This window comes from Aythya ferina, assembly GCF_964211825.1.
Source record: "Aythya ferina genome assembly, chromosome: 1".
NCBI classification, from domain to species: Eukaryota; Metazoa; Chordata; class Aves; order Anseriformes; family Anatidae; genus Aythya; species Aythya ferina.
The window spans coordinates 192379752-192399053 of NC_140296.1; the positions used below are offsets into that span (position 1 = coordinate 192379752).

The window sequence follows — 19302 nt, forward strand, 5'->3', positions numbered from 1 at the left end:
AGGTTTGGGATAGGCTAAACTAGTGACCCTCTGACATGTATTTTCTGATCCATTATTAGAATTTTATGTCAACAGCTGGGATGTTTAAATTTAGTGCTGGATTTGAGCTTTATGCTCCAAACTAGCAGAGGCTCTGCAAGTTAGGTGGGAGTGGGGTGATTTCCTTTATCTTGCTAGGATGGGAATGGCTGGTAAGAGAGATTTTTTTCACCACGGTTTCAGAAAGAGCTACACACTCTATTCTGAGCCTAAACGATACTCTATAATTCATGCCATGGCTTCATGGGGTAGGGAAAAAAATGAAAAAGAATCCTGTAGTTTTTGGTTGTGTTTTAAAGATGAATTTAACTGCTTCCATTTCTTTTTCCTTTTTTCTTCTTTTTTGGCAGATCATTATCCAGCTCAGGAAAACCAGATGTCCCTTGTTCTCTCTACATGAAAGAACTACAGGGTTTTATAGCAAGAGTAATGAGTGACTACTTCAGACATTTTGAGTGTTTTGACTTCGTCTTTGATAATACTGAAGCCATGGCTCAAAGAGCAATTGAACTTTTCATTCGCAATGCCAGTTTAATAAGGCCCCTTGGTGAAGGTGGGAAGATGCGGCTTGCGGCAGATTTCGCACAGGTACCCCTAATGCCAGCTTCTGCTTTTTGTTGTTGCTTCACTATGTTCTCTGAAACATATCAATACTTTTACCCCCAGCAAAGTATAAACAGGTACCTGTGGAGATTGGTGCATTCCAGTTCCAAACATTTTCTCCGAGATGCTGATTCCTGAGAAATGTACCACCAAGTAGTTGTCACCACAAAGCACATTCAAGGAGGTGTGACAGCTCCCCATCAAGTGACTGTTTCATTTATTTTCAGCTGCGTCTTGAAATATTATCCATCTTGTCTGACCTCTTTGGTACATCCATCATTTGCCACTGTTCATTCACTTCATTCTTTCTCTCTCTTATAATGGAATAGAGTGTCGTTTTCTTAATTGCTTTATATATCACGGTGCCAGCAGTGGTTAATCACTAGCTCACCTGCCTTGCAGAGGAAGAGACAAGCTGAAGAAATATTAATATCCTGTGGAAGAATTGCCCTTTCATTAATAGAAGGGCAGTTTTCCTGTGGGATTCTCTTCATGACCTGACTCGCCTGTCTCTCAGATTTACCCATATCTTTATACTGAACTAAAACACAAAACAAATTGCTAGATTAATATCCACTGCTTCTCCATGTTATCTGCTATATTTAAATTTAATTTGTCCATAGTAACACCGTGTGATTAACTTGCCAAAGAACACAGGCATCCTCTAAATTGGCCCGAAGAATACTGGTTATCCAAGTGGAAAAGGGAATTAGGCACCAGTTGTCTGCGGGAAAAGGGAATTAGGCACCAGTTGTCTGCGTATTGAGGGCTGCTTTTGGCTAGTAGGTGACTGAGGTAGGAGAGGAAGGCAGGGAGCAGAGGAACTACTTTCCTCTTCCCTGGTTGTGGCTGCTTTGTATCTTTTGCCTTTAAGTGCCCTGAAAAAAGGCAAGAAGAAAAATCTTTGTCAGGACGTACATAAAGATCAGGTTGCTTGACACTGTGTCAGCCCTTAGGCGTCAAAAACCTTTCTGTGTGAAAACCAGCCCCTCTTTTCATGTTCCAGACTGGGACTTCAGCTGTCATAATAGGTATCAGGGCAATTCCATTTGGGGCATTTTGTTTGGTTGTGGGTGGTATTGAAAGGATCAACTCCAGCTCTTTCAGCTTTCAGGCTCTTACACAATTGTCATTTTTTAACAGTGGACTAAACCATGCAACAGCCTTCTACTGATTACTCCTGAGTAGAGTTCTTGTATTCATTACTCAAAAGCAGCAGACCAGCCTTTAACCAAAGAATTTAAAGGGAAGTGTTCAATTGAGTTCAGTGGGAAGGCTCCGTTCCCTTTGCTATTTTGAAGACAATGGTGTAAAATAGAAAAAAAGGACACTTGACTCCTCCTCTGGAAGGAATATAAATAATTTTTGTAATTTATGCTGCAGTGCTAAAGTAAGTTGTATAAATTTGGGAAATATCCTTACCTAATTCTACAGTTCAGAGCATCTGATCTAAGCACCTATTATTATAATACTAAAAATATCACTCGTTTATCTTTTTAAACACATATTTTTCTCGTTCTGACACAGGTTGCCTTTTAAGTAAGAAATGAAGGTATGTTTTCATCAGAGTGTAGGGGGATTGCATGTTCTTACCCCTTGCTGAGTGTAACTCCTGAGCGGACAGCTGAGTGAAGATAAATTTTTTATTTTTCTTTTGTATTGGGGAAGGAAAAAAAAAAAGGTTCTGAACTCATTCTTGTCTCCTGCCTTTGACAGTTGCTGCTTCTGGGGGCTTCCTTGTGTTTTTCTCATCTTAACATCGCATAACATGCTTAGTTTATTTAAAAGGGGCCTTTTACAAGAACTGGCTGGGTCCACTCACTCTGTACCTGCAGGTATCTCTGCACAGAGCTCCCTGGGGCATCCCAGGCTGTGCAGGGATTTTTTAGAGTCCAGAATGGCCTGGGATCGCTCAGGATAACAGAAAATAGACTAAGTATTTTGCATTTGAAGGCTGCCTTATGTCCATGTTTTCTGGGGCGTGTCTCCTCCTCCCCAAAATCAGTGGGTTTTGGAGAACATGTAAACCAGTGCCAGCTGCCAGGTCGCCCTGCTGGGGAGGGTGTAGCTTTGTCCTAGGCATGTTTTCTATGTGCTCAGCCTGAATTGTGGCTGCAATCCAGCATGGGAGCCAGTTCACTTCCATGCTGTTGTTGGCATGGCGCTTGCCTTTGTCAAGGAGATGGCTGGATTCCTCCGAAGGGAAGGGGAGCTTGCTGCTGCCCTGGGCTGAGGAATTCAGCTGGGTTTCTGACTTGATGGGAAGGACAGCTTTCCCAAGCAGCCCTAAATGCTGCGTGCAGAGTACTTTCTGGCCCAGAAAGGCACTGTGTTGCTGGACAGACGCCAGAGCTGAGGGAAAGAACCTGCCTGGAAAGACACTGTGTGTGTAGGAGGAGGTTTGTTTATAAAATGCTTTAGCTTGTACTCTGTCTTGTAGAGTCATCTTGAATTTTCTGTACTCAAAAGGGGTTACGTTATCAGGCTTCAAACTGTCTTTTGAGATTTAAAAACCTTTTTTGGTGTTCTGGGATTACTTGCAAGCAGAAGACTTGGGCAGATCTATCCAGCTTTGGTCAACTTGAAGTCCTATTATAAACATTTATGTTACAAGTCAAATAATTTTGGATTGCATCAGATTTTGGGCATTTTATTAAATGCTCTTACCACATTTATTCCAGGTCACTTAGAGACACAGTTGCCTCTTACTTAGCAGAATTACTTTGGCTGACAGTCAGATGTGACATTTTTTTGCACCACAGCCACATTTTACTGATAAGTTGCCTCAAAAAAACAGGTATCTATACACAGAAGAGGGAAAACAGAGGCTTCAAGCTCTCTTCATTCAGAACTGGGTCCGGTGAAGTGCATAACAGATCCAATTTTCTTGAGTAAGGCTCAGCTGCTTACACAGTTGGGAATTACTGCTGTAATTCTGTTGAACCCACACCCTCTGTCTGATCCTGTTTGCACAGCCTCAGTATTGCCTTTTGCTATCTTAGGCATTACAGATATTTCAGCAGTAAGACCAGTTGTGTGCTAGTTTGGTGGCCGTAAAATAGGTACGATAGGCATGAAATATGCCAGAATATCAGGATTTCATGAAGATCAGTGCTTACAGGAACACAGAAGCTTTTTAAGCCCTTGAAAATGTCTGCAATGCTGCAAGCTTATTATCACATACTGTGCTGTTTCTTGGGACTCTCATTGTTGAAATACTTCCAGTGTACAGGCTGAATTCACCTCTGCTCATGCTCGCAGCTTTTATACAGGCAATTGGACAAGATTACTTTCCAGTTCAGTCCCACAAATTCCTGGATCAGGTTGTTTTCATTTGTTTTTGTATTTTTAAGATGATCACGATTCAATATTCATGTATGTAATACTAAATTTCACTTTCAAATTCAGTTCTAGTCAGACTGGAAAAAATGTTCTGCTGGAGGCAAGCAAGCAAGCCCTGATGGTTTTTCATTTCTGTTTCTGGGGAGCACCAGTTCTTCTCCAGAGGACCCTTTAGCTTGTTTGGTATTCAGAGTTGCTACAGCACTTACACTGAGGCATGCTTTGGGATTTGTGGCTGGTAGTTCAGGCCTTCTTAAAGCCTGGTAGAATTTCTGGACAGTGCAGCCAAGGAAGAGATATAAACACAGTAAACTGAGGCTTTTATGTAGAAGAAATGGGGATTCTACAGTAATATTTGGCATGAAAATTAGTAGTCTGCTACATACACTTTGTAAGCTGGTATAGGAAAATGGCTGTTTATTAATAGTAATTACAAATTACAACTACATTGAAATCAACTAGTCTAGATGTTCAAAGACTAAGTCGTCCTTAGGCTTCATGTGTGAAAGCATAATGTGATTTCCCATCTTGTGCCTTCCATGGCACAGGTTTGCGTGCTGTGTTTGGAGTGACATGGAAAGCTGGAGCCACTGCCTCTGCCACAAACCCCATGTCATGTCATGACTGGTTATTTTCAGCCATTGTTGAGAGGCTGAAAATATTTTTATTGGTCCTGCTTGAGTTAATACCATGCTGTATATAGCTTCGGATATTTTTTATCTAGGTGTGACTTGAGGTTTTTTTAGTCGTCTTTCAGTACTGTGGTCAAACTGTTTTGATGGGGCATAGTTAACACTGCCACCAGCTCTTCAAGTTTTTGTCAATATGTTACTGCAAAATGTTTTGGCATTACTGAATTTTCCTAGAAAAATGTTTTTACTGTAGAAGTTGACTACACTAAATTCTAGCATAGACATAATGTTCCTGTCTGCTGGTTAGCTTATGGTCAGAATCTTTTCCTGATTTAATATGCATTAAAAAAGCAAGGATAATAATCTTACATTTTTTTTTAAATGTAAATAGGTTTGCTCCTTTGATCAAGCAAGATAATACAACTAAAAATGTTTTTTTAATAATTTTTCATAAGATATTCTTCTTTTTAGATTCTTACAGAGAAGTAAGGGAAGCAGGAAGTTGTAATCACAGTCGTAGTCACAAGGGCAAAAGCTACAAAGATAAAATGGACTTAATGTTTAATGCCAACTATCCCGCCAGAAGGAGGAAACTATTTTCTTATGTGCAATATTTTGGAGGTATTGCAGCTGAAGGATTTACTTAAACATCAGCCGTTTTGGGATTGCTGCACGGTGGAGAAATCAAATTCCCCATCCCTTCAAGGCCAGCTTCTTTCATACAATAATTCACTCTTCTGCTCCCTCGCTTGTTAAAGCTTTCTCTCCTGCTGAATGGCTCAAAAAAAAGCATTTCGAGTTAACATTTAAAAACTTGGAATTCATCTTGGCCAGGAGGAAATATAATTGCTAAAAATTTAATGCTAAGATTTTCCAACTGAAAAAACAGCTTTTTGGTAACGAGGGATCTTGAAAATACCACAATAGGCACAAAACAATAACTTCACTGTGGGGTTTTTCAAAGCACCCTTCAATCTACATGCATTATCTGTATCTGGACTACGTATTAACTTCACCCTTGGGTTGCTGAACATAATCCGATTAGAGAAGCCAGCCATGTGATGGATTTTTTTACAATATGGCTAGCCAGTGAATAGTTCAACAGATAATTGACCAACTAGCCGTGGGCTATGACAGGGTCATACGAGAAGAAAAGCTAACATAGCCTTTTTAGGCCTAGAGAGCAGGAATCATGGAGAAGAGGAATATGTTCTATATAGGAGTTGGGCGAGAGCCTGTCCTTCTGTTCTGCGAAGCACAACAAAATAACATGAATAAATCATGGAAAAGCAATGGGTTTGGAACAAAGTTAGCGGAAATGAGGCAGTTGTGAGGCCTTCTTCCATTCTAGCTCTCCCTTTTCAATGTGCACATGCACTTGTTATTGCTTTTCCTCCAACAGGTCCTGAGGTGCTGTGATAACAATCATCTCACGTTAGTCATGGTTACACATTATTCCTTGGACACTTCATTTCTTACTGAATTTAACCTGCACATACAATTTTTCAAATATGTGATTTTGGGAGAGAAATTTGGAAAGGAAACAAAAAATGCAACTCATCTTTACGTATGTAAAGCCCATTGAATGTGGATGTATGAAAGGCCTCATACGCACCATGGTACAAGTACTGGCTCGCAGACAGCCAAAAGTAGCACTTGACCTGGAAAAGCTCACCAAAATGCTTTGGAAGCTGGAGTTACATCTCACAACAAAAGCTGTTGCAGCAGAACCACACGGCATGACTCAACACTTGATGCAGCTTCAGGTGATGACAGGTGGCAGAATGACACAGCGACGTGTGCTCTGGCTTCTTGCAGCACCGTAAAACCAGCAGCGGTGCCCAGAGCCTCCTGAGCCAGTGGTGCCACCCAGCTTGGTGCTTGGCAGAGGCACAAAACCTCCACAGAGGGCCTACACAAAGGACTGCAGCAGCAGAAAGATCCTGTGGCATCTCATTATATCATTGGATCTGGACAAATAGCTAAAATACAAGTAAAAACCACAATCTTTATTGTTACATGAAGTATAGTTTTTATCGGAGGGATTGGATTATAACACATAGCAGACTAGCGTTGTAAATTAAAACACACACACAAAAAAAACAGTTTCTGTGGTTTATGTGCATTTTTACCACATCAGCTTTCACTCATTCCCACTCTTCATGAGTCAATTTGAGATGGTATAGTATGCTGCAAAGCTTAAAAACATTTTTTTTTTTCCTTTGGCAACTAGTACTTCACGAATCAACCATCTGCTGCCATTAAATTTATCTAGCTCTAGCAATACTAATAATTCCCTACCGTGAATAAAGGTTGAAGACAAAGTAACAGAATTTTCTGAAGGAAATTTTATTCTTTAGTATTTAAGACTGAAAATGTTAATTTATGGAAACCACTAAATATGTTCAAGAGAAATCATTGAAATTTGTTTTAATAAGGAACTGGTTAAGCTGTAGAAGGTTTCACTTACGTCTCATTACATCATGTTATGTTTCAGGAGAGAAACGATCATTTAAAACTTATTAAGCAGAATTATATTCTGCTGTGCTGGGATCTCTTTCTCCTCCTGGGTACAGTTTGATCCGTGCTTCTCTGTTTCCACGAGTCAGAGCAGCATTTTGTTGCCTATTATCAAATTCTCTAAGGCACCTACAAGGATTATCTTCTCCCAAGTTCTTCGCAGCTACAAGCCCACAGCTCCCGCCAGCACAGGGACACTGGTTTCTGGAGGATACCAGTTACTTCCAGCTGCCCCTAGCTAATACTGATGCCTGAAAAGAAGCTCTGAAGAAATCATTTGTCTTTCAAGGTCTTGTATCATGATGCAGTGAATCCTACTTAATAAATTCCTCTTTTCGGCCACTTGCTCCTGATCCTGTGCAGCAGGCTGGCCTCTTGGCTCCTGTAGGTGCTCAGAAGTGTCCCAAGAGACCTGGGGAAACAACACTGAGCTTGTGCTGAGCTTGTGCTGAGCTTCATCACTATTTTGGAGCTGGGGCACCTCCCTGCAGAAATCCCAGGGAGAAGCTGCCTGTCCTGTGAGCGTGCACTCCCCATTGCCTGCCCTGTCTGAGAAGAGGCTGCAGCTGGAAGGAGTAACAGTATTAAAGGCTTCACCCTAAACACTGTATTATTAGAAGTGCTCTAACACTAGTTCAGCAATGTTACTTAAATGGGAAGCTGTTTGTATGGTGGTTTTCATCTGGTTACTTATTTTACCTCTGATCCTTTGAAACGTCATAATTGTGCGTTGTGTGGAAATCAGTCTGAATGGTTTTCCAAACTGGGGATTTAAAAAAATCTACACCAAGAACAAAATTTGCCTCCCTCTGTTGACTGACACTTCAGGAACGAAAGAAATAAAGACTTAATCCGCATCTGGATAAAATGACTTTACCGAAGCTTTTTATTTTTGAACGGTGTTGTTTGTATTCTTGTGTGTGTTGACTGCATTTTTGCCGTGTAATGGTACCTAAGGGTTCAGTCGGGGATCTGGAGGTGAAATTGCTCTTTCTCACTTTTGTGTCTTCGCTGGTAATGGAGATTCTGTGACAGGAATTGAGTCTCATGTGAATGACATAAAAACCGAGCAGAGTCTGGCTCTTGTTCAGCAAGGCAGGTGAACTCCTTTGTGCTTAAAGAACACAAAGAGTTTAAAATTGCTTGTTTTTAAAGATGGATTCTGTAACTCAGAGACTGAACAGAGAGCAGACAGTTGAGCAAGAAAATAATGCTCTTACGGATGCTCTTTTGTCTGGTTTCACACAACCCTGTGGCAATAGGTCCCAGCTGCCTGCCAGTCTACGTGGGTTTTGGGCTCTTGAATTTGGGGCCAAGGATTCAAGAATGAACTACTTCAATCTCATCCTTCACCAAAGGAAAGGGTGCCCAGCTGAAATATGTGTGCGCTTCTGCTGCTTTTGTAATGGTTTGTGGAAACCTGCCTCGATTTGCTCTCTTCCCGTTCTGAGCTCAGGCTATTTGGGATGTTGACCTAAGTGGAAACTCATCGCTGGCAAAATGAATGTGCTCGGGCAAACAAAGCCGCAGTTGCAGCAAGCTTGTGAGAGCTCATCCTATTCTCATCCAGGGAGAAGAGCTGTTGTTTGTCATGGGGTGCTTACCGTGTTGCCAAAAATGAGCAGAAGTCCTGGCTTGGGCAGTGCGGTATGAAAGAAGACTTCTTGTCTCAAAAGCAGCCACCAGCAACAAACTGATGAATTGGTCCTGCAAGCCTGGGTTATTATTTAAAGGCAGACTACCTAAATGCTGAGTTTTAGATTTGAGGACAATCTAACTCAAATTAAAATGTTTGTTTTTGTAGATGGAGTTAGCAGTAGCACCGCTGTGTCGGCGAGTCTCTGACCTGGGAAAATCGTACAGGCAGCTGAGGTCATTCAGGTGAGTTGCAGCAGCTAACAACTGGTTATAGGACCAAGCTGTGTTTCAAAACTGACTCAGTACCTTTTGCTAGTTCTGATTGAACTGAGAGCTTTTTTGGCAACACCCACAAGCGAAGCAGAAATATGTTGAAGTTCTTCTAAATTTTGAGCAGCGTGTAACTATGATTTAAAAGTCTTTGTCATGCAAATGATGGCCAAATGGTAACGTTTTGTGTTGCTTTCAGTGCTGCTGCTTTATGACAGTGAGTTCTGTAGTTACCTTACGTGCTCTCACTGAAACACAAAATTTACAGTCCTATGTTGTTTAATTAAAATACACAGCTTCTGTAGATTTTTACAAACCGAACCTTTGCTGAAAACCTGAGATACAGACTAGTGGGAAAAAAACGAGGTGATTCTATCCTAACACAATATTGCCACTGTGTAGGTATTATTCTAATGCATAAGATAAGCTTTTTCTTCCTTTCACAAGTATATTGTTGCATTTTTCCAGACCGCTGCTGTTCCAGACCAGTGAGCATATCGCTAATAGCCCAGCTCTGGGAGAGGTTATTCCATTCAGCATTATTCTTCAGTTCTTGTTCACGAGAGCACCACCGGAGTTAAAATCACCCTTCCAGGTAGTACGATCAACCTGTCTTTGCTTAGCAGATGTCCTAAGGAGGAAAAAATGTTACTGTTCACCCTTGTTATTTTAGTTAAAAAATATTCAAAAAATATTCAAGCTCATTTGCCGCTGTCCATCATTTATCAACAGTCCTGGCTATCGGGGGAGGTCCCAATCGACTGGCGGCTAGCAAACGTGACGCCCATCTACAAAAAGGGCCGGAGGGCAGACCCAGGAAACTACAGGCCTGTCAGTTTGACCTCAGTGCCAGGAAAGCTCATGGAGCAGATCCTCCTGAGAGTCATCATGCAGCACTTGAAGGGGAAGCAGGCGATCAGGCCCAGTCAGCATGGCTTTATGAAAGGCAGGTCATGCCTGACGAACCTGATCTCCTTCTATGACAGAGTGACGCGCTGGGTGGATGAGGGAAAGGCTGTGGATGTGGTCTACCTTGACTTCAGCAAGGCTTTTGACACCGTCTCCCACAGCATTCTCCTCAAGAAACTGGCTGCTCTTGGCTTGGACTGGCGCACGCTTCGTTGGGTTAGAAACTGGCTGGATAGCCGGGCCCAAAGAGTCGTGGTGAATGGAGCCAAGTCCAGTTGGAGGCCAGTCACTAGTGGCGTCCCCCAGGGCTCGGTGCTGGGGCCGGTCCTCTTTAATATCTTCATCGATGATCTGGACGAGGGCATCGAGTGCACCCTCAGTAAGTTCGCAGATGACACCAAGTTAGGTGCGTGTGTCGATCTGCTTGAGGGTAGGAAAGCTCTGCAGCAGGATCTGGATAGGCTGCACCGATGGGCTGAGGTCAACTGCATGAAGTTTAACAAGGCCAAGTGCCGGGTCCTGCACCTGGGGCGCAATAACCCCAAGCAGAGCTACAGGCTGGGAGAGGAATGGTTGGAGAGCTGCCAGGCAGAGAAGGACCTGGGAGTGATGGTGGATAGTCGGCTGAATATGAGCCAGCAGTGTGCTCAGGTGGCCAAGAAGGCCAACGGCATCCTGGCTTGTATCAGGAACAGCGTGACCAGCAGGGCTAGGGAGGTGATCGTCCCCCTGTACTCAGCTCTGGTGAGGCCGCACCTCGAGTACTGTGTTCAGTTTTGGGCCCCTCGCTACAAGAAGGACATCGAGGTGCTTGAGCGGGTGCAGAGAAGGGCGACGAAGCTGGTGAGGGGCCTGGAGAACAAGTGCTACGAGGAGCGGCTGAGGGAGCTGGGCTTGTTCAGCCTGGAGGAGAGGAGGCTCAGGGGTGACCTTATTGCTCTTTACAGATACCTTAAAGGAGGCTGTAGCGAGGTGGGGGTTGGCCTGTTCTCCCACGTGCCTGGTGACAGGACGAGGGGGAATGGGCTTAAGTTGAGCCAGGGGAGTTTTAGGTTAGATGTTAGGAAGAACTTCTTTACAGAAAGGGTTGTGAGGCATTGGAACAGGCTGCCCAGGGAAGTGGTGGAGTCACCATCCCTGGAAGTCTTCAAAAGACGCTTAGATGTAGAGCTTAGGGATATGGTTTAGTGGAGGGCTGTTAGCGTTAGGTTGGAGGTTGGACTCGATGACCTTGAGGTCTCTTCCAACCTAGAAAATTCTGTGATTCTGTGATTCTGTGATATTTTGTATGGCTTGATGGCTTTTGATTTTATTGTGGTAAAGGTGTTATGGTCACTGATTTCATATTTTGATTGATTAACAGTATGAAAATAATAACCTGATTTTGAACAGGCTCTCAATTCCTTAATAGTCAGTTAGCTCATAGAAGAAAATTGAGGTCTTGTCCCAGACTGCGAATTGCAGTCAGATGTAGGAAATCTAGATGCAAACCACTGTCAGAACCGGGCAAACAGCTGATGTAGGAGATCATCGCTGAGCTCCCAAAATAACGTATTGGGCTGTTTCTGTTAAATTGTCTCTGATTTCTCAACTGATTCTGCATCGCCGCAGTGTTAAGCGTGCCTCTTAATCGCCTTCACTTATTTCATCTTTGTTTCTGGAATTGTGTGTATGCCCTTTTCTGCATTTATGTGTAACTGGTATTTGTTTGTGTTTCCCTGTATCAGAGGGCTGAGTGGTCCATTGCCCGCTACTCCCAGTGGCTTGATGATCATCCATCTGAAAAGGACAGGCTTGCACTCATACGGTAAGAATCATGTCTCGTTCTTCTGTACTTTTATGACAATTGAGCAATAGCTTATCTGGACACCTGGGCTTGTCTTGAAAAGTAGAGGAGTGCTGTTGGTGACTTACCATAAATACTGTTACCCTCTTCCCACTCATGGGATGAGTTGCAAAATGGGAGAACAACAACACCTTCCTGTCCTGTATCCGAATCCTCCAGTGCCTTTGGAATGAGCACATAATCCACTTCCAAAAGAAGGAAGGCACACACAATGATGGTCCAAGTTAACGCTGTATTTTAGCAAAAGTTTAGCCTCTCTCAACTGTTGAAAAATCAAGGAAAGAGAGGCATTTAAAGCTTTAGCAATGAAAATGTAGCTAGGAATTTTAAAATGCAAGAGCTTTGTTTGTAACCCCTGTAATGTTGTTCTTCAGCAACCAGCTGGGGATCTTTAGGAAGTGGTAATTATGTCAGATTTTTTTAAATCTTACTAGGGTAGATAACTTTATAGGTAAATACTATTTTGGGTCTTAAAATATTAGGAAAAGGTGTGGAGAGTTTTGTCTTTCAAGACAAATTTTATCTTTAAAATACATTAGAAGGAACATCAGTGCTCTATGAACGTTACAGAGCGAGCACATGGATCCTCTGGATTCAAGGCCTGGATGATCATTTGTCTCCTAATGGCTTAATTTTCCCAGCCACCTTCTCCGTGTCCCGACCCAGCCTTGGTGTTGCACACTTGAGTGGCTCAGGAGAGGTTGTCACACGGAGCTGTACTGGGCTTGATCAGCTCTGTCCTTGCACTTGCATGATTGTGGTCAGCTTTTGCTGAGATTGTACAAGATGACTCAAGTTCAGCCAGCAGTGGTTGTACTTGAGAAAATAGACCATCATCTGTCTACACTTCTAAAGCACACAGCCAAGAGGAGTCTGCTGTAATTATTTATGTATCTATGATTTATAGTTCTTGCAGCTGATAGCACGATACAGCCCAGTGTAATGCTTGGGCCAGTTACAGAAATGCTAGCTGATCACCAGTAGGTGTCAGTGGGATGGGATTTATTTCTGGAATATTAAAATACAAACTGTGTCTCTTCACATGCGTATTAAAAGAGTATTTTTTGAAAATCATGCATGTCATTAGTTTAATTTGATTACAAAATTATAGGTTTCTTGAATCTCGAGCTATGGCATCTTTCATTACAGGGAATGGATAATGGGTATAGTGCTGATAGAGCTATATATGTACCAGGTATTAATATTTTTATTGTAATCTCTGTCCTGACTGTACTGGCAAAGCTGCTGATTTCAGATCATGAGAGAAAGCCAGGAATGAAGATCATATGAGAACTTATGGGATTTGGGTCTTTTCAGTCCCTTTATACAAGCTTGAGAATGCCGTCCTTAAACTACAGCACATGATTGTATTTGCCTACAATTAAACTTCAGACTGATTCAGTTAACGGGCCTGCCGGTGGTCATGTTTGGACACTGATAAATTGCTCTGACCGTGGAGGTATTAACACACCTAAAGAAGGCTTTTAGGCAGGGAGAGCATCTTCCATTAGCCCAACTAGTGTAATTGGAAAACTTTTCAGTTCGGAATCCCTTATTCATTTTGCATGAGATGCCTCTATAAAAATACTTACGCTTTGTAATCCCAAGAGCAGGCTGCTGCAAGGTTCTCAGTTGAGCATTTTTTGGTGGGACTGTGGTCTTTTTGCTTGGTGCCATGGAGGGTTTGGACACTGCTTGAACATCCTCACTCCCAGGGCATGGAGGGGGAAGCTTTGAAGAGCTGCCCTTCCCAAATGCCTCTGGAGCTCTCCAGGAGCTCTTCCCTATTCCTGATCTGCCATGGGGTGCTGTACCTCCTGCCTCTTCGCTGAGCTGCAGGAACAAACGTCCTTGGATGTGTCGAGCAGACAGCTTGAGGCCAGTGGGCACGGGTCTGCAGCACAGGGGCTGGTAACCTCTGTGTTCCTTAATATTACATCAGAAGATTTCTGAGCTCTCCTGTACTTTGTGCCTCACGTGAACTTCATTTGAACTGCAGGCGTCTTGCTGATCTCTCTAGTATTTTTATCACTCGCCCTCTCCAAGCCTTTGCCAACTGATGTTGCTCAGCCCTGGCCCCTGCCTGCTTTGGGCTCTCGGATGGCTGCACGGCTTCAAGAAATTACCCTTAATGCCTGGTGCAGCCTCACAAATGGGAATTTTCTGCAGCTTTAGCCTGTAACAACTGTGCAATTCCTCTGGGGACCCGCTTCTCAGATATTAACTCACGTGTTATCAGAATCTTTACAGCTTAATATTAAAGCTAATTGCGGCTTTCCTTCTGCTCGGCAGATCTCAGATGCCTGCTATGCAGCACGGTGTTAATGCCGTGAATCAGGAGCACTCTGAGCATTTTTGTGCCCTTCTGCCTGCTGGTGTTCGGCGTGAGGGGTGGGATTTACCTGGCCAGGGATGTGTGAGCTCGCCTCCCTTTATAGCCAGAAGAGAACCCGGCACTGCTGGGGCTGATTCACCTCCTCCCGAAGCAGGTACTAAAATAGGGCAGCTGCGTTGTGTCCTGCAAGCTCCATTTGCTCTGCTCCTTGCAGGGGGAGCAGGCAGGAGCACGGGAGCCCTCTGGGGCAGCCGGCTGCCCTGTGGCACTGCCAGCCAGGTGAGGTGGCCGTGCTGCAGGCACAGTCCCGGAGCCTGGGATGGTGTTGAAGGGAGCACTTTGCAAGCAGCCAGGGTGCTTCCCTTTGCTTTCTTCTGTCCCATCTTTCCCTGTTTAACTCAGTTTATCTCCCACAAGAGAAATGTTTCTGTTAAACATGGCAGTGTTTGAGCCAGCTTCAAGGACAGCTCATGGTAAGTTCTTTGAGCTCACCCCTTCCCATTGCAATGAGCAGCAGAGTTCATTTCACAAGGAGCTGATATCCTGAGCAGCTCTGACTACTGACCTTACAGGGGGCAGGGTTGGGGACCACCCTGAAATCAGCACCTGGAGGCTGTTTCCAGCCCCGCTAGGCACGGAGGCACGATGGTTTTGTTGCAAACATCAGCACCGGGCTGCATTTCTGCTCCCATCAATACAAGGGGCAGCTGCTTCGTGTGGCTTTGCTCTCACCCTGCAAAGGGGTGCACCCACCCACGTCCCTGGCCAGCACCTGCCTGTCCATAAAAGTGCTCAGGGGCAGTTATTTTCGGTCATTAAACAAAAATCACAGTTCCACCAAGCTCTCCGGTAGGGAATTTCCAACAAACAGCGATGTCGCTGTTGCACTATAGGTGGTGCTGTCAGATTTTACTGTCTGGTTTTCCAGCAACTTGTGTAGTGCCCGATTAAATAGATCCTGTGCCAGACAGGTGTGCTCTCACACTGCTTGATTTCCACGTTCCTCTTCGACTTCACTCCGCAGAGCAAACGGGATTTTAACAGCACGCTCAGGGAAGGGCTGCCCCACCGACTGGGAGCGGGGTCTGCAGGGCCCTGCAGCAGCACCCAGCCAAAGGAAGGGCCCAGCCTCAGCCTTTGGAGCCCCAGGAGGGCAGCACCGGTACTCACAACGTGAATATACTCACTAATTAATTAGAGTAATTCCAAATGATTCGCATTAAGATCCCTTGAAGAGCCACAGCCCAAATCACACGTGTTTTTTTTTCCCCACTTTTTGCAGTAGATGTAAATCTCCACGCGTTGAAATAACATTTTTAAAAAGAACTATCTGGGTCTTATATAATCAGCTTGTCCTGATTTCCAAGAAAGCTCATGTTTTTGCTCAAGCAAGTGAAGTAATTTAATAAGTGCTTTAAAATCCTTTTCCGTATGTGGGAGGGTATCTTAAACTTAGAGGGTTTTTTTTCCTTACTTCTTATGGCATTTTTAATGAAGCATTAATGTATGCAGAACAGCCCACCAAGCCTCCTTCCATAGCTCCCTTCTACAAACAATGTTTGTAATGTATACCAGAGCTCATCTTTTAAAATAGAAACAGATTGCCGAGCAGGTTTTATGTCCTTTATTAGACTGGAAGATGCTGAATTTAGGGCATTATTTAGTCTAATCCCTTCAAGAGCGTGTTTTGTGTATTACATAAACAGGGTTTCTTCCATCTTCTTAAACATCAGTAATATAACTATAAATTCCATCTTTTTACATGAAAGCAGCTGCGATCTGTGCTGCAGACTTGGTGATACCGTTTCCACCCATGATGCTGTTTATTTCCCATCATTACTTATGCACAAGCGTTTTTACAGTGTCCTCTGCAGGAGCAAGTCTCTCTCTTGCAATACAGATATTTTAACTGGGAAAATGATGCCTCTGAATCAGATGCTGTGCTGATGGCTTAGTTTACAAAGGCTTGTTTGATCTAGGACCAGTAAAGTGTGCAAAAATAGCATGTAAAATATGCATCTCGGGCATTAACGTTGCTATTAAACACATTTATCTCTGAAACGAGACAGCCATGCAGGCATCTCAGCAGCTTCAGTGGAGTGTATTGCTGAAGGGTTTCCACCCCAGCCCGCCTGAGCTGCCGTCTGGCCGTGTTGCAGCCAACACCGTGCTGTGCCCCGAGCACCCTCCTGCAGGGTTTGTGCTTCTGCGTGTCACAGTCCTGAAATCCCACACAGGATTACCAGATCAGGTAATGATCTTCAGAGAAACTAAATTCCCATCCAAAATGTACATCTGAAATCACGTCTGCTTGGTGACCATTTGCGTTGGTCATCCTCCTTTGCACTTCTAAAGCTATCTTCCTGTTAATCCCTGGACTTTGAATACCCTTTCTCTCAGGATTTGTAATTTCTGCCGTTTTACTGCCCGGACCTTTCCTCAGCAGGGCTCCTGTCCCTAAAGGGAAGGCCAGGCTTCCTGGCACATCGCCACCATGCCCTTGCCACGGGCAGTGATGCTGAGGAGTTTCCTGAGCTGCTAAGGGCCCGATGGTGGCTGATCAGGAGTTGTTCCAGGGTCACCAGGCAGGGAATGGAGCTCCAGGTTCCAGCCCATCACTGGTTCTGAACTGCATTTCAGCTGCTCTACAGCATTTAAATACTTCTGCTGGAGATTCAAACATGGGATGTGGGAAAATAGTGAACGCATGTAGTATCAGAGTACTGAGAAGGCTGTTTTTTTTCATTATTTAATGTACAACTGTACAAGGTGTGTTTTAGGAAACCGCCTGAGAATTTACATCATGGTGTTGGAGTGGTAATTATTGTTTGGCTTTTGGGTGGAAAAGAATTAGTTAAGATGTTCCTGCGCTGGTGATATCGATGAAGTTTGACATTGTCTCTGAAACAAGGCAGCAAAGCCCCAGTAAAAGAGAAAGCCCAACAAGAGAGCTGATGAAGATGGGTTTCCGTCAGCTCTTTGTGTGCTGGGGAAGGAGAAGGGGCTGAGCAGCTCTGAGCCTGGCCCACCTCCAGAACCAGTTCACAATCAGTTCCTTCAGCTGCTTTGTGAGTTACGCGGTGACAGCACCTGCCAGTGCTGCCGGTCATCCTGCCAGGTAAATCAGGTTCGTTTCAGACAGGAAAGAGAAAAAAGGCCAAAGCTGCTGGAGGGGGTGATGGCAAGGCTCGCGCTGGTGTTTGGCACTTGGAGCAGCCCAAATCTCATCCCCGCCTGCTTGAGCTGATGGGAGCAGCAGTCTGGCTAAGGATTACCAAGGGCTGACAGTGAGTGGTTTCGGGTGCTGCTTTTAGGGTAGAGCTGCTTCTCCCTTTCAGCTGAAGTATCTGGTGATCTCTGTCATCTTTTTCAAGGGTTTTTTTTTGAGCAAGGAGATAATCAAAGTCAGAAAGGGGCAGCAGTGTTACCATCTGGACAGCGATGCCATCCCACAGCTTCACCAAGAGGTGTCAGAGCTTTCTAAGTTAAGCAGGTCAATATGTTTTGTGTTTTTTTCCTATTTGCAGCTTTCGATGACTTCAAAACTATTTGGGACCAACAAACTTTGGGGAAATGTATCGAGGCAAAGACAGGGGCACTGGTGAGTGGGAGGGGAGGAAGATCTGCAAGATGAATAACTGACAGCTACAGCAAGAAAATTGTCACAGAAGTGTCTCAGCTTAAGTATAGGCGACTATTCTGTGTAGAAACTAAAATCTGACGTGTTCAATGATCCCTGCTGACCTGAGCTCTTGAGTGCTGACCTGAGCAGGACTGTGATACACGTCTGGCTCTTCTGCAGCATCTCCCTTCGTCATGGTAGGACCCTTGAGCCTTCCCTGCCTGCATCTCCCATTGAGGCTGAGTTCAGCCTGCTCCTCACGTGCCCTGCCTGTGCCCCTCAGTGCCACACCAGAGGCCCGGTGACCTCAGAAGCACTCAGCCTGCTGTCCCTTCCCCCTAATCTTGTCCTCTCGTTATTCAAAGCTTACCTGAGGACGTGGCTGATCTCCGGTCAGTCTGGCTGATGGGCTATGCTGGCAGCGAGGCGAGCTGCACGTGGAGCACTCGTGGGCTGCAGCTGGCGGTGCTGCAGTTGTTGCTGCTGTCCCTGTAGACCCTGCGATGCCCCAGGAGACCAGTGGGAAGGGCAGGCTGGAAGCTTTCAGGGAGCTGCCCAAGGGCAGAAAGCTTTATTTTGGCTAGGTAAAATATTCTTTCCTCGCCTTTCTGATTGTGAAGGGGGCTATTTTTTCTCTTGGTGTATGCTACGTGCAAAAAAAATGCAAAGCAGCTCTTGAGAGTGTGTTGGTACCGAGTGTGGACCAGGCAGTGGTAACTCAGTAGTAAGCCGTTAGTACAGGTGAAGAGCCCTCAAGTGCATGCAGGCCAGCAGCAGGGCCTGGTTCTTCATTCAGTCACTGCAGCCTTCTGAAACCTCTCGACTCTCCAGTAATTCACTCCATCCTCTTTTTCCATCACCTCGGTCTTGGACAACGAGCTCTGGGTTTCAGCGCAGGGGACCTGCAGCCCAGCGGCTGCATCTCACGGGGCTGCAGGGGGTCAGGGCAGTGCCTCGTGCTGTACCACTGCCTTCCCAGCCTGTGCTCAGCAGCAGATAGGCTGCTAGGCCTCAGGTTCCTTGCACACACATTTGAACACTTGGCTCTCTTTGTGCATCAAGACTCCTGTAGTATGCGAGGCAGGGAGTTTGGCTGCAGATGTGAGCCACCTGTGTGCACCCTGTGGCCGTGTGGCTCCCAAGTCCCTGCGTGGCGCTGATGTGGGTGCAGCCCGCGGGGCCGGGCTCTCATCGCGCCCTCCGGCTTCTCAGAACCCAAAGCTTGGACTCGTCACTCCCCCAGACTGAGCACAGGCTCCTGGCCTCAGGAACGCAGCCCAGTTTTTTGAATCAACTCTGCTGAAGATTTCCAGCAAAGCTCTGACTCGGGTGATTTTTAATTTTCACTCAGGCAGTTCAGATCCCTTGCAGGTTTAGAGATGCTGTCACTCAAGAGGCAACGGAGTGTGTTGTGACCCCACTTCATCCTACCAACTTCTCTGTTTGCTGGGCTCACGTGTGGGCTCCCACTGCGGTAGGCTCGTACAGGGATATGGGACTCTCCCGTCCCACATCACCCACCTTACCCCTAACCCCTAGGGTGAGA

The 19302-nt window shown here is 44.9% G+C and overlaps 1 protein-coding gene across 1 annotated transcript in view; it reads left to right on the forward strand.

The window, feature by feature from the left end:
• Nucleotides 1-19302, forward strand: part of COG5 (component of oligomeric golgi complex 5) — a 183057-nt gene that overhangs the window by 161917 nt on the left and 1838 nt on the right. Inside the window, exons 18-21 of the mRNA XM_084509893.1 lie at nucleotides 390-627; nucleotides 8941-9017; nucleotides 9513-9639; nucleotides 11681-11760. Of these exons, the coding sequence (XP_084366019.1) occupies nucleotides 390-627; nucleotides 8941-9017; nucleotides 9513-9639; nucleotides 11681-11760 (522 nt within the window). The remainder of the gene's footprint in view (nucleotides 1-389; nucleotides 628-8940; nucleotides 9018-9512; nucleotides 9640-11680; nucleotides 11761-19302) is intronic.